Source organism: Apteryx mantelli, chromosome Z (assembly GCF_036417845.1).
Source record: "Apteryx mantelli isolate bAptMan1 chromosome Z, bAptMan1.hap1, whole genome shotgun sequence".
In the NCBI taxonomy this organism is placed as follows: domain Eukaryota; kingdom Metazoa; phylum Chordata; class Aves; order Apterygiformes; family Apterygidae; genus Apteryx; species Apteryx mantelli.
Window position 1 is genome coordinate 84,444,624 of NC_090020.1, and position 18,981 is coordinate 84,463,604.

The 18,981-nt window shown below is 39.7% G+C and overlaps 1 protein-coding gene across 3 annotated transcripts in view; it reads right to left on the minus strand.

Moving 5' to 3' along the window:
• The window catches only part of DYM (dymeclin), a 221,406-nt gene that overhangs the window by 99,056 nt on the left and 103,369 nt on the right, over nucleotides 1–18,981 (minus strand). For all 3 annotated transcript variants that reach the window (XM_067315529.1, XM_067315530.1, XM_067315531.1), the window contains 2 exons: nucleotides 17,496–17,609; nucleotides 15,787–15,881 (listed from right to left, as the gene is read on the minus strand). In XM_067315529.1, coding sequence (XP_067171630.1) covers nucleotides 15,787–15,881; nucleotides 17,496–17,609 — 209 coding nt within the window. The remainder of the gene's footprint in view (nucleotides 1–15,786; nucleotides 15,882–17,495; nucleotides 17,610–18,981) is intronic.

Here is an 18,981-nt window from a genome sequence, read left to right on the forward strand (position 1 = left end):
AAAGAATATGGTGGTGAGAAATGTCTTGGCTCAAGTATTTATGGGCACGGAAATTTCATACACAGTTATTCTGTCCTCCTAAAAGCAGTTAGAAAGCCTATTTGAAAATCCTTACTTAAGCATGGGGTCTAAATTCCAGATTTCCATGTGTGGTGTGTACCTATTTGAAAGGAAGTTTTCAAAAAGCTCTTTGAAGGGGGCTTCTCTTTGGAAGGGACTGAACCAGTTCATATGGATTTGTTATCAGTAACCGGTTTATTTTCTTCTCCAGCAGTTACTCCCTCACTCATATCTATCCTGTTTCCACACACCTGGAGGTAGAAGTTAGTTCACTGAACTGCAAAGCTGTGAAGACATCAGACATATATAAATAATGGCATTAGTTAAATGTGAAATAAGCAGCAGTCTTACAAGAAAAAAACAAACATGATTTATAATCAATGATATATTTTGTTTCATACTAATCTTTACTTACAGCAATAATACAATTTTAGTTTGTCAAAGCTAAATCCCTGTGGCATTATTCATGCATTTATTTAGACCATTCTCCAAATTTCTCTCCAAAGAGAAAATTTCTAAAAAGGAATCAGTGCATGTTGTATCTGCAAAAAACAGTTAATGAGCCAAATAGCCTGCAACGGAAGACAAAAGACAGGTTCAAGCAAGTCATTATCTTGAGTCACTTCTTTATTTCTGTTACAGAACACCGTCCTATAAATACATCTCATTCAATACTAACTGAGAAGACAAGACTGCAGTTTCTAAGGTTCAACCAGAAGAACAAATAATAGTTTCTAAAAGACTACTTAAATTCTTTATTTCCCCTTGCTTTTTTTTTTTCTTTTCTTTTTTTAACCTTAGCAAATCTGATGCAGGACAATTGTTACCGCAGAATACACTTTTTAAAATGGAAAACGTATGATATTCAGATACAAAAAATTAGAAGCCATCAAATGAAAATAGCAGGTGCTAAATTCATTATAAAAAAGAAAGTAATACCTTAGCAGGCAGCACATTAGAGCATGGCAGGCACTACCAAGGAAGGCCGGTGTGGGTGCTAAGAGTGCTTAGCTGGCTCAAAGAGGGACTCTGAAGGCAGGTAAATGCCCTGCCGGCAAACTCCTGGGGCCTGGGAGACTAAACGGGGGAAGCGCTGCTGCACGCTTGGTCTCCCCATAGCCCTCCTACGCAGCCACCAGCAAATGCTGCTGGAGAGCAGCTTCCAGGTTGAACTGGACCTTGGTCTGACCAAATGGGAAGAACTGTTCAATTTCCTTGCAAATATGGAAAAATAACAAAGTAAATTTGCATACCAGCTTTTCTTCTGGAACTTGCTGAAGTCATATAGTAATTGCTAGCAATACCGCATTTTGCTACAAACGAGCCTCCTTTCATGAATATATCACATTTTTGATTGCCAGATTATTTTGAACACCACAGCACATTACCAAAGGTCAATTTGTGAACGGCAGAAAAAAGAAAATGAAACCAAAAATTCCCAATACAATTCCATGGAAATTATTTTTCCTTTGAATATTCAGATGTTTTCAAACAACTGAAAATTTATAAAACTTAAAATGATCTCAGGTAAATTAGATACGGGAAAATCCTAAACCACATGCATTTGAGATTGGAGGTACCCTTGCTCTAGATTTCAAATAAGAAATGCCTAAATGCTCTCTTTATTCTGCTACGTACACGTTATTTGAAATACTGTCTGCATCTGATTTGCACTAGGAAACCTATCTGAGCTTCTTCTGCTGTGTAGATTTCAGAAATAAAATTTTTAAAAAACATATGACAATTTCCCTTATTGGAACTTATTTAAGCAATTACCAAGCCAACTCGTTATCTGCATGTTTTACCCTCTTCACCAATTCCGACTCAGAGCAGTGACAGCGTGCACGTCACTGAATCTGCTATCTTGTACGAGCTGCCTAGGCGAGAAGGGACAGAAGCTGCAACAACACAAGAACCTTTCGAGCATCTTGCACAAACCTGAGCAACCACATCTCTTCCCTTTAGCTCCCCCAAAATAAAGCAAGAATGATTAAAGTCCGTCTAAAGCAATTATTTTGTAATTTGCAATACTGCAGTTTGTAATGGGTGCTCAGGACAATCTGGGGCGCTCACAGCACTCTCTGCAACAGGGACTGCACAAGTGCCAGGGTCAATTCTAGCTCTGCCGCTGGAGCTGGGATCTGAACACTAAGCATCTATGAAGAACTGACAGTCTCAATTTACTCTGCAAATTCATCTGTAAAACAGCACTAGAAGGGCATCACAGGAATAGTTAGTTCACGTGGCATTTCTGCACAAATTCAACAGAGGACAATAGCAGTAATTCAAGACTGCAAGCACTTCTAAAATGAGTTACAGAAGACAGCGATGGCCAAAACCCTACAGGTGACCAACAGCGAGTGACAGGCAAAGGGCGAGGCAGAGCCGGGCTGGCAGGCTAGCCCATCAAGACAAATGGGAGACGGGCGGTATCACGGAAGGCTTTCCCCAAATATTGCTTCCTCTCCATAACAACAGATGTGCAAGATAAACAGTTTTGAAAGCTGTAAGCTTTCACAAAAAAAAAAAAATAATTTCCCAATTTGAAGACTTTTATCAAACTGCACTATTTCCAGAGAGCTTATGGGGAACAGTAACTATGCATTAAGGTGGGACAAGGGGACTTGCCACACCCAAACAGCAGCTTTTTGTTGCATATAAGAATCCGTTTGATGCTTTAAATTCCCTGAAATAGATACCAAGACTTGCATTTACTTCAGTCCTCGGGCCAGGATTTTTTGCTAATTTGAATTACATTCGTTTGATTCCACATTCAGCCTGGTGGTGACTAACAGCTTGTAACACACCGAAGCGCAGCACAATTTGGCAGAAAACAACCTTCGCCAAAGCGAAACAATTATCGCAAAGGCTACATCTTGCAGGAGACACACGCAAAGTGGTCAGGAACACCAGAAGTATATTGTTCAAAGCTGAGTTTTTAGCACGGTACATGCACCTCCGCTCTTTTATATGAAAAGCAGCAGTTTGCTCCAGCCACCTCCGCAAGCTGGTGCAGAAGTAGACATGGAAAGCAGACGTTGTAATGAGCCCACTAGGCTACACCACTTCAAAATCCCACCCCAAAACAACCCCCATCCCAACCTCACACCACATCCTTCTCAGGGTGAGAGGAACTACTCAGAAACTAGGCATTTGCTGGGATATATTCTAGCGCTTCGCACAGATCCAACCTATCTCAAACTAAAGCTGTCAGTCTGTCCATCTGGGAAACCTCCAGGAGCAGGAGCTCGCGGGTGCCAGGCTCAGAGCACCTCTAATGGTATGCGGCGTTCGGCTGCCTACACCAGATGGGTAGCGAGGGTATTAATGTCCTACCAGGTGCCCACTAAGAATCCCCAGCAGGTTCAACCAGGCTTAAACCAAGTTCAATGATATTTCCATGTTGGAAACAGCTGATATCAGCCTAAAACCTCACCTCCATATGTTACAGGCAAAGAGGCCAACCGCATGTAGTACTCGCTCCTCTTTCCGTTGCTAGAGCTAAAGCGGCATGGAATGGTATTTTAGTATCTCTGAGCACAACTACACTCAATGCACAGCAACAAAGAATGCTTCATTTGTTTCAAAAATTAACTCGATTACATTTCTACTTTGCTAAGTCATATCAAAAGAAGGCCATTTGCTGCTAATATTCTCTTTTCCCTTATTTTAACAATTCTCTCCTCATTTTGTCACAGCCTTGTCTACTAATTGCAATGACACCTCTCAATTTTGGAACAGCTGATCAGCTTATAAGCTTCCCCACAGCTAATCTAGGTCAGCAAGCTACTAATAAGGCCAGCATATGTTTCTTTTATTTAACACCCTTGACATCTTTGTATATTGTTTCTACATCCCAACAAAAGCCTCTCCAGAGATTCTGCAAACTCCTTATGTATAAGAAGTATCAGCGACACAGCGGACAAAAACGAGCATGAAAAGCAATTGCAAATAGAGCAGTGCGTCCGTGCCAGTGAACAGCTCATGAGAGAACAAGCCAAAACTACCAAAAAGCCGAGGCTAAACAGTTGATGCAAAAATCTCTTCAAGTATCCTGCTGTGCACGCAACTTCTACTCCTAACAGTCTGCAGAGAAAAATCAAGTTTTTCAAACATTGCTTGAACATGGCAATATGATGAAGGCCCTTTTCTGAAAAGCCATTTTCAGAACATCTCTTGGAACATCCAGTAAAAATGGGATTATCATTTTTGTAACATACTGCACAGTGTGTGTGGGGGGGGGGGGGGGAGAAAAAAAAACAACAAAAACATTCTCATCCTGCAGTAGCTCTTATAGCCAGAATATCATTTTATATCCAGGTTAGCTACAAATGGGTTCTCCTCTACGCTAAAATGCTACCAGGACTATTTCAAACTCAAGAAGCATTAAAAGCGAACCATCTTTGAGGATTTTAATTTTTATTTTTGAGGTTATTTCAGCCAATCGGTTCTGTGGCCATCTATACTGAAGAACATGAATTTATCTCTAAAAATCTAAGGTGTACAACACAGGGCAAATGTCACCAAAGCAAAGGACACACACACGGGGGGGAAGGTATCAACACGCAAATATCTCAAAGTTACGTAAATTCATCAAGCAGACTATTATAGGGCAACGGAAGTTTGCCGGGATGAACAGGTCTTTCTCCTCTGCTTTTAGGCAAACGTACAAAATCAAAGAAACTAGCTGAGTGGCACACAAATCACATGAGGTTGAGAGCCCAGAAAGATGCTTTTTCTCATGGTTAGAAAAGAACCCAGTCCTAATATTGCTCTTATTTTCATTAAGGGTATTTACTTCTAGCACAAGGACAATTCACATACGATGCAAAAGAAAAGGAGAGGAAATAATTACCTATTACTTTGGAACAGCCCAGAGCAGAGATATTTACATTTCATCTTCAGAAGCCAGGATTTGCAACTATATCCCTCACAGTATCTGCAGAGGCAGATATCACTCGTTCAGTGAAACTACTGATTACCTTCCATTTCTTCTTCCTTTTCTTTTGGTTTAAAAAAAAAAAAAAAAAAAGGAGGAAAGGAGGAAAGCGGATGCTCAGCGGCTCAGCATTTAACAGCCCTGGCCGCAGGACTTTAATTCTGAGAACCCCTTTTGGAGCTTAATCTTTTATTGTTATATAATTTGACTTCTGAAGAGTCTCTTGACGCACACTGGTATGAAATCAGCAGCAGACCCTTTTCTCCAGGGTTTCTATTATGGACACTTCTCTGTTATGAATAAGAGATGAGTAAGCCGAGATTTAATTTAACAGTCCAATTAAGATTTGAACTCAGGATATAAAAGACTTGTTTATTGATCTTTCTTACTTACAGTGGCATTAAAAAGCTGCTACGAATGTCCAGGTTCCCATGTGCTGGGTATTAGGCAAACTTAGACGTTTCAAAGCGTCCTCAAGGCCACACAGCTCTAAGCCACAGAAACACCTTGTTACAACATTCCCAACAGAACTACTAAAGGAAACGGGAGAGAGTTTCCGCGTTGTGTGTTGATAAAGGCACAGGTTGGGCTATTACATTTTAGCTCTGTCTACTGACATCTAAATTATATTATGTTGCTCTCCGATTATTAAAAACTGAAAGCTGACATTTCTGAAATAAGAGTTTTTAATGCAAGTATTCAGAGAGTGAAAGAGTTCCACCTCTAAATTCAAAACAATTAATAGGAAAATTTATATTTAAAAAATGACTCTTTCCAATTTAATGCCGTTTGTTCCTCTGCTACAGGAAAGAAGCCATAAAGACAAGTTTAAGAAAAGTACTACATATCCCATTCACTGAATTTCTTTCGCTCGGGTCACACATCCCATTTAAAGTTTCTAAGTGCCTGCTATTCGGAAGTCTTATCATCCGTTTGGAAACGAGAATCCGGTATCAGAAGCAACTCCTCTGTCCCTACACTTATGTTTTTAAATGAGAACTAACTTAGAAATCAAACAGCTTGGAAGCATTCATGCAGCAACCTGGCATTCCCCCCCCCCCCCCCCCAAGTTTTGCTGCCTAAGAACTGCCTTTGATTTGGGTAACTCTGTTTCACAAGTTTTCTGCACCAACTGTCCCACTGCTGTTTTCGATTGCAACAGGAAGGTGTATTTTAAAGAGCTTCTCTACAGCACCGTGAGCATAAAAGAAAGAAAAAATAGGCAGGAAAACCAGAATGCTCACGTAGCGTAAAGCAAGGTGGGGGAGCAATTTGCTTATCTTCCTATGTGAGCAGCCGAACGAATTTCAAGCCAGCAATTACAACCCGTTGCTGTCACAGATAAGAAGTTTTATTAAGCAATTGGTAAATTCTAATCTCACCACATTCACGCACTAATAATTTCCGAATTTTCAGTTCAGCGTGGCCCCTAATAAGCAGGTCAGATCACACGTCTTGCTCCTGCATAAATGTTTTTCTTTTCTTTTACCGGGCTATTTGAATAGGTAAATGCCTGGCCAGCTCAAAATGTCTTCTGCTTCTATGAGATCTTTTTTGAAGAAAGCTTAGGTTTGGAGTTAAAAAACAAAACAAAACAAAACTAACAACAACAACAGCACAGCCAACCCCCAAACCACAGTGCTACAACTTACCTCTAAGGAACTGATGATGGACATGAAACTATTCTGAAATTACTTTTTTTTTTGCTTTCAAACTCAAGCCTGTGAAATCAGGAGCTCTTTCAATTGATCCCCAAAGCCATAAGAACCGAAAGCTCCACGTGCACACCTGAATGGGGCCTTAACACTGACAATTTCCAAAAAACTACTATAAAAAAAAACTAATAAAAAAAAAAAGGGGGGGGATTTCAAACTTACAAGCCAGGGATGTAAGTCTGTTTCTCAAGCTCAGCTCTCTTCTTTTGGCACTCAGTTTCAGGAAGTTAAGCTAGCTCGCTTAAGTGCTTAAAAGCTCCACTTACATAAAACTTTAATCAATTGCCTTTTTTTTTTCCTCCTTTTTAATACAAAATCCAACGTCAGAGGGAAAAAAAAAGGCCTTGATACCAGACCTAATTAAGACATGCATTTCATCATCATTCTACCAAACACAGTGACACGTGAAAAATTTGATTGAGTTCCTCCTTGTCCCTAATTTATAAAAGCAACAAAGGTAGGGGAAAGCACAGGCAAGTCATATGCTTTCTTCGTTTAAGAACAATACTATAAGACACTAAATCTGCTTATACAGAGCCTATACAAAGGTAGGCATAAAGTATATTCAAGCAAACTAAAAGGTCAAGCATTCCAACAAATAATTTGGGGAACATGACAAAAATGTATGATTCTATAAAGATGATCGATAAAAGAAAACAGAAAGAAAAACATAATTTTTTTTTTTTTTTAAAGGGACACTGTGAATTAGCCAACATTCAAATTCACAAACCCAACAGATATTTATACTGTACGCTAAAACCATTCCTGGATAGGCACTGAACCCTAAAGCTGCGTTCTGCAAATGAACTAGTTCTCGTATCCGCAAGCCCAGGCACTCAGGCATTGTACCAATGCCTAAGACACACACATTTAAATTATTAAAACCTGTGTGCCCAACTAGAAAAAATTTGTACCGAAAACCATTTTTGTAATTCACTTTTCAACCAGGAGTTACTCTGTTAATCACAAATGTTTTACAGAACTTTTGACAATTTCATTTAGGGAAATTAGGGCCATCACTGAAAAAAAAAAAAAGCAGATAAACTTGAAATCATTACAGTCTGACATCTTTCCAGATGCACATTACTCCATCCATATTTTAATAGACTATCTACATGGTTTCATACACAGGATTATAAAATACACATGTAAATCAAAATCCAAAGCCTTCTTTAGGAAAGAGCCAAAGTAAACAATCAGTGCTATGAAAAATATATTTTGCCCTCATACCATATGTATTTTTTACTCTTTGTAGCATTATCTACAGTAAACTTTTATTTCTCATCCAGCATGAAATTTGCTGACCACTGCCACTTGCAGCTGGTAAATTCTTAATTATTAACACATATGTTGCATGAATGTGTAAAACTGAGAATATAAAATAAAAACCAGTGAAAATATAATTCTTAGAACTAAATTGTCAAAACAACAAAAGGGAACGGGAAGGAAAATATTTTCTTTGGATTAAAGATGTTTTTAAAAAATGGCATTGTCTATTCAAATAGAACAGTGATGACCTGCAGTTGCTTTTCTTTGCCATTGCTATCAAAACAGCAATGAAGATCATGCCTTGCAGTTGTTCCAGCACTGCTCAAACCTCATACTCTGAAAAAGCAGCTCATAATATCATAAAAATCTACAGAAATGCTCATATTTCAATTTCAGATTAAAATGGATTAAATATTATCTTTAACTGAGCTCAAAACATGAATTTTAAAGCAACATCATGCACTCTTTCTTGAAAAACTTTAATTGTTTTCACTCAGGACAACCCCCTAAGACTACTATAAAAAGAAACAGTGGTAGAATAAGTAAATATCAAACATAGTAAAGTACAAACCAAATAGTTTGGCTGTGGAGGTGAAACTTCTCAAAAACGGCAGCACATGGAGGGGAACTTTTTTTTGGTAGCTTACAAAACAGTTGATACTATAAAATGATGAAGATGCTGTTAAAGAATGAATCACAGAATCATTGGGGTTGGAAAGACACCTCTGGAGATCATCTAGCCCAAGCCCTGCTCAAGCAGGGTCACCTAGACCAGGTTGCCGAGGACCATGTCCAGTTGGGTTTTGAATACCTCCAGGGATGGAAACTCCACAACCTCTCTGGGCAACCTGTTCCGGTGTTCAATCACCCTCATAGTAAAGTGTTTTCTTATGTTCAAGTGGAATTTCCTGTGTTACAGTTTGTGCCCTCTCATCCTGTCACTGGGCACCACTGAAGAGAGTCTGGCTCTGTCTCCTTTATGCCCCCCCATCAGATATTCATGAACATTGGTAAGATCCCGTCTGAGGTTCTTCTTCTCCAGGCTAGACAGCCCTAGCTCTCTCAGCCTCTCCTTGTATGTCAGATGCTCCAAGTCCTTAAAGATCTTTGGGGCCTTTGCTGGACCCACTCCAGTAAATCCATGTCTTTCTTTGGACTGGAAAGCCCAGCACTGGACACAGCACTCCCGGTGTGGTCTCACCAGTGCTGAGTAGAGGTGGAGGATCACCTCCCTTGACCTGCTGCCAATGTTCTTCCTAATGCAGCCCTGGATATCATTGGCCTTCTTTGCTGGCTCATGGCCAACTCATCCACCAAGAGCCCCAGGTCCTTCTCTGCAAAGCTGTTCTCCAGCAGGTCAGCCCCCAGCCAGTACTGGTGCATGGGGTTATTCCTCCCCAGGTGCAGGGCTTTGCGCTTCCCTTTGTTGAACTACATGAGGTTCCTCTCTGCCCATTTCTCCAGCCTGTCAAGGTGCCTCTGAATAGCAGCACGACCTTCTGGTGCATCAGCCACACCTCCCAGTTTTGTATCGTCTGCAACCTTGGTGAGGGTGCACTCGGTCCCACAATCCGGGTCATAAATGAACATTTTAAACAGTACTGGACTCTGTATTGTCCCCTAGTTTACACCACTAGCGACTGGACTCCAGCTGAATTTCATGCTGCTGATCACAACCTTCTGATCCCAGCAGTTCAGCCAGTTTTCAATTCACCTCACTGGCCACTTATCTAGTCCATGCTTCATCAGTTTGTCTATGAGGATGTAATGGGAGACGATGTGAAAAGCCTTACTAAATTTGATATAAACAACATTCAGCACTCTCCCCATATCCGCCAAGCCAGTCATCTTATCGTAGAAGGCTATCAAGTTGGTTAAGCACAATTTCCCTCTTGTAAATCCTTGCTGACTACTCCTAATCACCTTCTTGTCCTTCATGCTCCTGGAAATGGTTTTCAGGACTAGTTGCTCCATAACCTTCCCTGGAATCAAGGTGAGGCTGACTCAGCCTGTAGTTCCCCAGATCCTCCTTCTTGAAGATCGGGGTGACATTGCTGTCTTCCTGTCCTCAGGAACCTCTCCCAAACTCCATGACCTTTCAAAGATAATCAAGAGTGGCCTTGCAACATGGGTGTGGGTAAGTCTTCCTTGCTCCAGACTTTCCCTCTGGTCCCAGGGACCTGAGATCCCTGAAGGCCAGTCTCACCAGTAAAGACTGAGATGAAGAAGGCATTAAGTACCTTGGCCTTTTCCATGTCTTTTGTCACCAGGGCCCCTGACCCATTTAGCAGCAGGCCAACGTTTTTCCTAGCCTTCCTTTTGTTGCTCATGTACTTGTAGAAGCTGTATGTACATATAGAATGTAAAAAGAAAGAATCCACCCCTTCTCAGATGACAAAAATAAGACTTTACTACTGAAGTATGGATATTTAAGGACACTACCTGAAACTCTATTAGAAAAAAAGTAATATTGAGCTACACTCTGAAGCCCAGCATCATGCTCCAGGATTTCTTCCATCCCTCACCACCATCAGCTTCAAGGCTAGCTGATCAGTGAGAAGTAGGGTTAGGATCTCTGCTTCTTACAGATACTCAGCAGTATCAGTATGGCTGGTTGCACATAACTCACTCTTTGCTCTCATAACAGAGGTACAGCAGGGTTAGGATGACACTCAGGTAAAACATATTACACTCTCATGATCCAGCATGCACAAGTCAAAGAAATCTCTGATCTGCTAAAATGCGGTTCCTTTTAAGCAGGTCTTTTTTCCTTATTCCACCTGACTTCCATGAGCTTTAGGAGAATGACAAAAATCTCTTATTTCCTATCTTCCTCTGACTCCCATTTAACTCCCTAGGATAGCCAAAGGAATCAGCAAAAAATTACGCTCATATAATTATGCAACATCTTTTGACATTTCTCTTAAGTTCCTACTTTTCTGTCATCTAACAGAGAGAAGTACAACTGATATAATGTTGTTAGCAGTTCACACAGCCATGCATGTGAATAGCTGTGGTGATAGAGTAGAAAAAAAGGAAAAACTATGTTTCTAGCTCTATAAATTCATTTAATGTTAAATGTGCATGTCTTTAATTAGTGAGGTGTATGGCAACCTCTAGTGGTATGCGCCTGCTTAGAAAACAGCAAGCATTACACTATAGGAAGCTATAAAATATTTGCCTTAAGTAATTAGTCTTATGTCACTAATTTTATTAGAATGACAGAGCGATGAGATGCCATCCTAGAGCTGTTTAGGGAAAAGGCCTTTTCTCCATTTTCAAGAGTGCCACACAATACTATAGGACGCAGACTAGCTATAGAAAAGTCAAATATCACAAAAGCTGTTTCCAAATAGGTTAGAGGAATTAATGCAAGCTGAGGTGTGGCTTTAAGTGACACACTGAATTCTTGCGCTATTATGCCACTTAGGTGTGTAGTTTTACTTATTAGTAATTGTACCAGTAGAATAAGGCAGGGCAAATGAAGCTGATAAGAGTAAACCGGTAAAAGCCGACCTGTCCAATAAACCAAGCAAAGGAAAATCCTATCCTGTCCGCGCTGCAGGGGTGAAACACCTCACCTGGTTGTGCTTTGCTGCTTAGATACTATCTGGTAGTCTAATCAGTTGTGACAATACCCACATCTATGCAGATATTTTTATAATAGTCTACCAGTATTATTTAAAGATACTACAGGTGTCAGCACTTTACAGATAGGAGAGACAGTGCAGTGCAGACAATATTCTCAGCACTATGCTGATTAAATAGCTTCTGCGTAATTAAAAACAAACCCTTCCACAATTAATAAGATAACAGAAGACAGAGGTGAAGGCTCTCAATATATACAAAGTCAGGGCAGTCTACAGTAGAGGACATTCAGCATTAAATGCATCCTGTGCTGCATCTGATTATAAAACATCTATTACATCTATTTTTACTTCCAGCAGCTGCTTGTGATAAAAGAGATTTAAACAAATCTGTCAATTTTCTTGCCCGTTGGAATGTGATATAAATTACCCAATGTTATAAAGTTGTATTTTATTGAGATTCTAGGTATATTCTATTGAATAATCTCAGCGAATTCTTTCATAGAAAATAGTCTTTGTAACTTATAACAACTGGCAGTCTCTGCTCAGAAGAGGATTAGGAAAAAAGCTTGCATGGAAACAGAATTACTTCTCACATTACGGAAGGAATCATTAGAGCATCTGGTGAGGCCTGAAGTAGGACTGTTTATTCACTTGTATTGCTAAGCAGATTTTAGGTTAAGTGCTCCACAGCTATTATAATTTTAAAAACTATACCCTAAAATACTTAGTAATAAAGTCCTTTTTTCTTTTTAGGCTTTTCCTTCAGAGAAGACACTTTTTCATTATGAACACTGTGGTTTATTCCCTCACAGAGGTGCTTGCACTCTGATGACAGAATCAAAATCTAAGTATAAAGATTCTGCGGCCAAATTTAATAATAGCGACTAACAGACTCCATAAGCTGGGAAAAGGAAGGACAAAGTATCTCTTATGAAATACATGTGCTCATAAATATTTATTCCTATTGCTTTTCTTGATAACCAAGACTTCTTTATAAAGAAACTATTCATCTTGAGAGGAAATCAGTTTTAAAATACTTCCTTTACGGTGCTTAAGCCTGCCTGGGAACCCCTGGTTGTAAAGTTCCCGAGGAGAAAGTTCTGTTATATTAGCAGTAAAACCTTACAGGAGAAAGGCTCCTCTGGAGCTTACTCCTCCTTCCAGCATCCCCGTGTCATAGTCCCATAGGACATTTTACTACAGAATTTAACACATTTTTTTACAGTAGGGTCTTCGGATTTATAAGCAATCACGATCACAGTGACAAATTAAATCACAACCTTGGTGGCCATTTCTGTGTCTATTGTCCAGATGTACAGCTTCTAACTGCAGAATAGGATTTTGGGTCAATATCACATATTTAAAAAAATAAATCCAGTATATTCCTTAACCCTCCCCTTGTTTTTCTGGTTCTGTTTCAAATTTAAAGCCACCTTCTTTCATTGTAGCTTCTACCATACAGTAATAAAAAGCAGCTGGTTACAAAATGGCAGTTGCTTAAAAATGTTAGGGTGGAATATCTTTAGACTATATAAAAACATCATATTCTATATGACATAATATAGATCATATTGCCCTTTTGTTTGCAACCCCTTCGAGTTGATAGGCATGCCCAGTTTGTGGGTCTATCCTTACATTATTTCCACCCAGGAAAACAGGACTCCAACCCTGTCAGCACCCAACAGTTGGCATAACCAGCACCCTGCTCAGACAACTCTCCCATCAGACTAGTCTCTAAACTTTTTTCAAATGCTACAAGGTCACAAACTAAATTATCTTCTATCTGTCCGCAAAGATTACTGAAGAGTTAGCCTTAAGCACAGTCTTACTCTCTGAATAAGGACAAGACAGAGCAATTCTCAGTGCATTTGAACCTTTGTTAACATTAATTGTAATAACGCGTTGCCTCCAACCCCATGCTAAGTCTCTGCTAAGTGCTGTACAGAAACCAATCAAGGTAGCTACTAAGAGCTTACATTTTTTGAAGAACTAAGAATTTTGAATATGCCACTACTATTTTCTTTGCTCTAACATCTTTATTTCTGTTTGGCATTATATTTCAAATGTGGCTTTATTAGATCTTTATACAATAAAAGAGCACCCTCCAATAGATAATTTGACACACAATTTAAGTGCGGCAATTTTTCTTTTTGTTTTCTGCCATTCACCACTATGGTCTCCTTTCTGCACATAACAGCATGAAGTGACAACAAAAGTTTGCAATTATACCTCCGATAAGAATATTAGCACAATTATTTCACCACTAAAATCAAGCAGCCAATGTTACAGGGACATTTTCTGTCTAGACATGCAAAGTTAAAATGAATAAGGCATCCAGGCTTTACAGCAAATTGTTGACATTTTGCATGCAAGGAGTGCAAGAGAATTTCACTGCGTTGCACATCCTTCCTTGGGTCTTGAGATGGGTCTTAACCCTCAGGGAGTCAGTCTGCCTCAAAGATGCAGTTACAGGTGGTGAAAACAGCACATGAGAAAGGTAGAAAACCCATTAGGAAAAATGCAGGTGCCGGGAGGAGCCTCGCTGCCTGTAAATGCTCCTGTTGCCTTTCAATCAAAGCAGAAAGGCTGAGGTCAGATGTGCAGAAGGGTACTGAGATTACTCCTTCCACCCCTTCTCATCCGCCAGCACACTGCATGCTTAGTCATTCCACAATCCACTTGAACCACAGCTTTAAATTTTGAACAGTAGGTGCCTATTAACTTGGAGGAGCTTGATGAAAAGCAAGCCACACAGAAATACACATGCCGTTATGCTACATAACTACAAAATAACTGATTGGTGATAACAGCCAGCTATACCAGGACTAGCAAGGTAACTTCTGCAGGGCCCAAAAATATAATCAGAGGAACACCTCTCACTTAGGTCTGAGAAAACAGCAATAGAATAAAATGGAAGAAAATCAGAAATGTAGGAAAAGGAACTCTGAAGCAGGCAACGAAGTACCACATTAAGAACTGGAGTGAGTTTGTGAGCCTCAGGGTAGCGTACCTAACACCAGGCAGGGATCTACGACTTCACTTCAGAAGCCAACATCAGTAAAGGCTTGGAAAGCTGAGAAGAAATTCACCTGTACTCCAAGCTTGTGATTTGAGAAATGAGAAGTACAGATATCTGAGACATTATCAGAAACAGGTAGCAGGAAAAAAAGCTCAAATTCAAATTCTGAACATCCATTAACATTGCCAGGGGCATGAAAAGATTGTGTGTGTCAAGCAGGGAGAAGGTAATAACAGGATGCATTCATGCCGGTTAGTAGTTAATATATGGGGAAGCAAGCATTTCCCAAACACAAGGGGCCAGGAAAGAATTAAATCCTAAATAGCAGCGGTTTAAGAACAAAATGTATTTATTGTTAACCCAGTCCTTTACAAAGTGTACAGGCACACAGTTACCATTTACTTGTTTTTGGCACACAGTCTATACTTGCCAAGCACTATAAAAGTTTACTCTAAATTGCATTAATAAGGACCTTCCTGGTTTGCTTTGGGGTGTGCAGCAGGTTGGCTGCCAAAATGAGATCAGTACCTGCTGCATGATTACCTGCCTTTACACAGTGGTCTGGAGCACAGGGGAGGGGGGGGGAAAAAAAAAAAAAAAAAAGGACCAACTGCAGTATCTACTTCTCCAAAGTTATGGCTCCGTTTTTGGAAGCAGAGCAGATATTGATTAATTTATCACTATAAATAATCATTTGAAAACTAGAGGTGTAAGGTCTATGGCCCATATTTACAAGACCCCGTCACAAAATAATCATTATGTTTTGCCTGATTTAACAAATAAATCTTTTGCCAAACATGCGGGAAGAACTGAACCAAGCTGAAAATCCGGCGTGCACAGTATGTGAGAACCACCCCACAGGGCATCTTTGTAATAACTTGATACATGACTGAAAAAGCATAGCTCCTACAAATCACCGAAAATCTTCCAGTTTAACAGCAGCCACTGAGCTATTCTGTTAAGAGAACGGTCAAAAGTTTCTCAGAGAGAGAAACGAGTGTTGTTTGTGCATTCAGAACAGAATCAGGCTCTAGAAGCAAGTCAGATTTATTGAGGGTTAACTGAGTTCCAACTGATGAACTAAGTAACTGAAATATCTATTAAGGCACACAAAATTCAAGCTCCTCTGCTGCTGACTTTCAGCAAAGAAAGAGGAGTTTAAATAGAGCTCTATTTCAGACGTCTTATATTTACCTGATGATCCTCTGAGCAGCATATTGATGAAGTGAGCGGAACTGTGCTGACATATTTGCTAAGGCTGCCAGACAATTTGTGTGAAGGTACTTGTCCTGTTGGGAAAAAAAAAAAATAGGGAGGAGAAAAACACATCAAACTCTCCTTTTTATATACGGTGATACCTGCTAAAGGAAACCACTCAGAAGACTGATAAGTATCTGTTGCTTTATAGGAAGTGGTCAAAGATGTACAGCAGAACTGCTGATCGCGTACTTGGGAGTGTTTTAAGGTGTTTTCTATAAGGCTTACAAGAGTGATTTCACACATTTTAGTGCGTGTGTGCAAGTGTGTGTGTGCACATGCATGTACACATATATGTGCGTGTGTGTACCCTTATATCTTTAGCAATGTTGATTTACAACATCACGGATGTAACAAATACTGAAAGACGTTTTCCTCCCCTACCTTTTATCCTAAATGTTCTGCTTCATATCTCTTGATCTTTCTACCAATTCTTTCTAAACATTCGAGGTATCCCACCTCCCCATAGCTATTACTGCATGATACTTCAGAGTTCTGCTTCCCCTATTAGAAACTCTGAAACCATTTGACCAGATATGCATTTCAATGACGGCCCTATCAAAGCGAAGGCTTTTCGCAGACGCGACAAACTTCAGAACCCACAGCCATATGGGAGTCTTCAGTATCAACTAATCCTGGCCACAGACAAGGAAATGTGGATGGGACTACTGCTCAAAAGGGAAAAAAGAATTAATCTTAAACTGTCATACTGACACTGTGGTATTATTAAAAATAGCAGGGTTTCCAACTGTATATTCAACTTTGCAAGAAACAGCTATGTGACTTCCAGACTTTACTTCTAGTTAGGGGTGTGACCAGTCCCTGTGCATCAATGTTTAATTATTTGTACAAGTAAAGGATTTCTTTTCTCTACGCATATCTAAAATATACATTTATACCTGAGCATAACAAATTCAAAATTCCACAAATATATGCCAAAAATCTTCTCCTCTAATTGGTTTCATCATAAATGTTAAATCCTTACATTCTCCAGATCAAAATATATTTAATCAATTTTTGCGCTGTTTTAATGTAAAAAAAGTTCTGTGACTTTAAAATATTTTTAACAATTGAATAAAGTGCCTGATACCATTGCTATATGTTTGATATAAGGCTTAGAATCATATGCTTGAAAAATTCACAAAAATAATCTACAAGGTTATGAAGTTGAAGCAGTTATGCTTTGCCAGAACTCGAAAGGTCTTATCCAATCACTGTACTACTTCATTAAAAAGAAGAAAAAAAAAATCTAACAAACAGAGCTGAAATTTCCACTTCTGCGTAACTTCATACAGGCAAATAAATAAATAAATAAATCTGTAAGTCTTTATGTGGAATTTCTTCTTATCTGAACTCTATTTCTTTCAAGAATTACATATCTAGTGCTGTACTTGGATTATGGACTTTAGAGAATTTTATCCGATGAATCAAATGATAATACAGAAATTGTGTTACAAGTTCAGAAGCACTTAATATTGTGATTAGTTAATATGGCTGATCTTCCCATTTCCTTCCCTCCTACAGCTTCAGATGCCAACCGGTTGCAACAGAACCAAGAAAAATCCCACACCCTGTTTGAAATTGAATTCGTAGTGTGGATTTCTAACTTCAACAGTATGTACGTAAGCGTTAAATATAACTCTTACCCTTGTCCGTGTCATGTTGTACTGGATGGTTCTTATCACGACCAGTATCAGAAGACTCCCAAGGGAGATCTCTGTTAAAACACGTTCAGCATACCAAGTGATATTTTTCAATATCTGAAAAAAAAAAAAAAGAACAGAAAGTTCTTTAGCACTTAGGTCTACCCCAAATAAGAACCCAGCAAATTCTCTGGACTCTCACATCCCTTTACAAAACCAATGGCGTTGTAAAGCTAAAAACAAACAGAAAGGGCTCTGCAGTATTATCACCTGGTAGATCTCATCGACTTCTTTTATAAGCCATGTGGACACACACCTAAGCCTGGAAAGATAATTAAAACAAGCTATTCCATAGTTTCTGATACCCCATGCCACGGTTCTCTTATATTCTTTCTGATCTTATCCTTCACACGTCAGAAAGTCTCCAGGTCCGCGCTAGCCACCTGCACAGTGTTTCCAACTCCTTCCCGTTTTCCCTCATGACAAGCTGGCCAAGAGACAGCACATGCAAGCTCTGACTGAGCGGCCAGCACAAGCCAAAGGACGCCCAGTTGATGAGCGGGGGAACCGCTCGCTTCCCCCCGACGCCCCTCTCTCGGTGCCGAGGTCGCTTCCCTTCACCTAGCGGACGATTTTCACAAAGCAAAGAGGAGTCTCCTGTCTTTGCACGCTCTCTGCTATCAGGTTGGCCACCATTTCAAAGGTTCCTGCAGAAGGAGAATCAATATGCTCTTTCCTCCCGGGATCTTCAGCCAACTCACCTAGAGCAATACAGCAGACACATGCGCAACCCCTGCCCTGAAAGATGACTTAAAGGCCCAGTAAAAATGAGTTTTACAGGAACTGCCCTAACAAACATGGATAAGAGCACCTTTTATAAATTCAGGGTTGTTCTGGGCAGTAAAAACAAGAATTTGCTGTCAAGGACTACTTCACACAAAGCTACCACTATCACTTTTTTCTTTAATATATGAGGCACATCTCAGTGAAACTTCATGTTTCATGACAAGAACATAGATGTCTCAAAAAATCTAAAATCATTGACCAACTTCATTAATTAACCTCTTCTCTCAAGAAGTCATACAAAAACACCATCTTCTGACTGTAGCCCTTCTTCCCACCCCTTTTTTGATGACTAAAAAAGTTTCTTGCCATTCAATTTTCATCATTTCTGCTTTTAAGGAGTCCCACTTCCTCCCACTGACTAATGGCCCGCTTAGCAAAGCCTCTTCCTTCTGTAAGAGAAGGGATGAATAAGTAGTAACTAGTTTTCTATAAGAGAGAGATAGGGAGATCTGGCCACCAAATGACCTGCATTCTGTACGTTATATATTTCAGGAGATTAATAATTATGGTAATACATACTGTTCTACGCGTTTACTGACCACAGAACACTCCACATGGTTATTCTCCCTCTGATGTTTCTTAAGATCTTAAACGCTTTCTGTTAAAAGAACTTCAGCGTCAAACATTTAAATCATAAATTAAT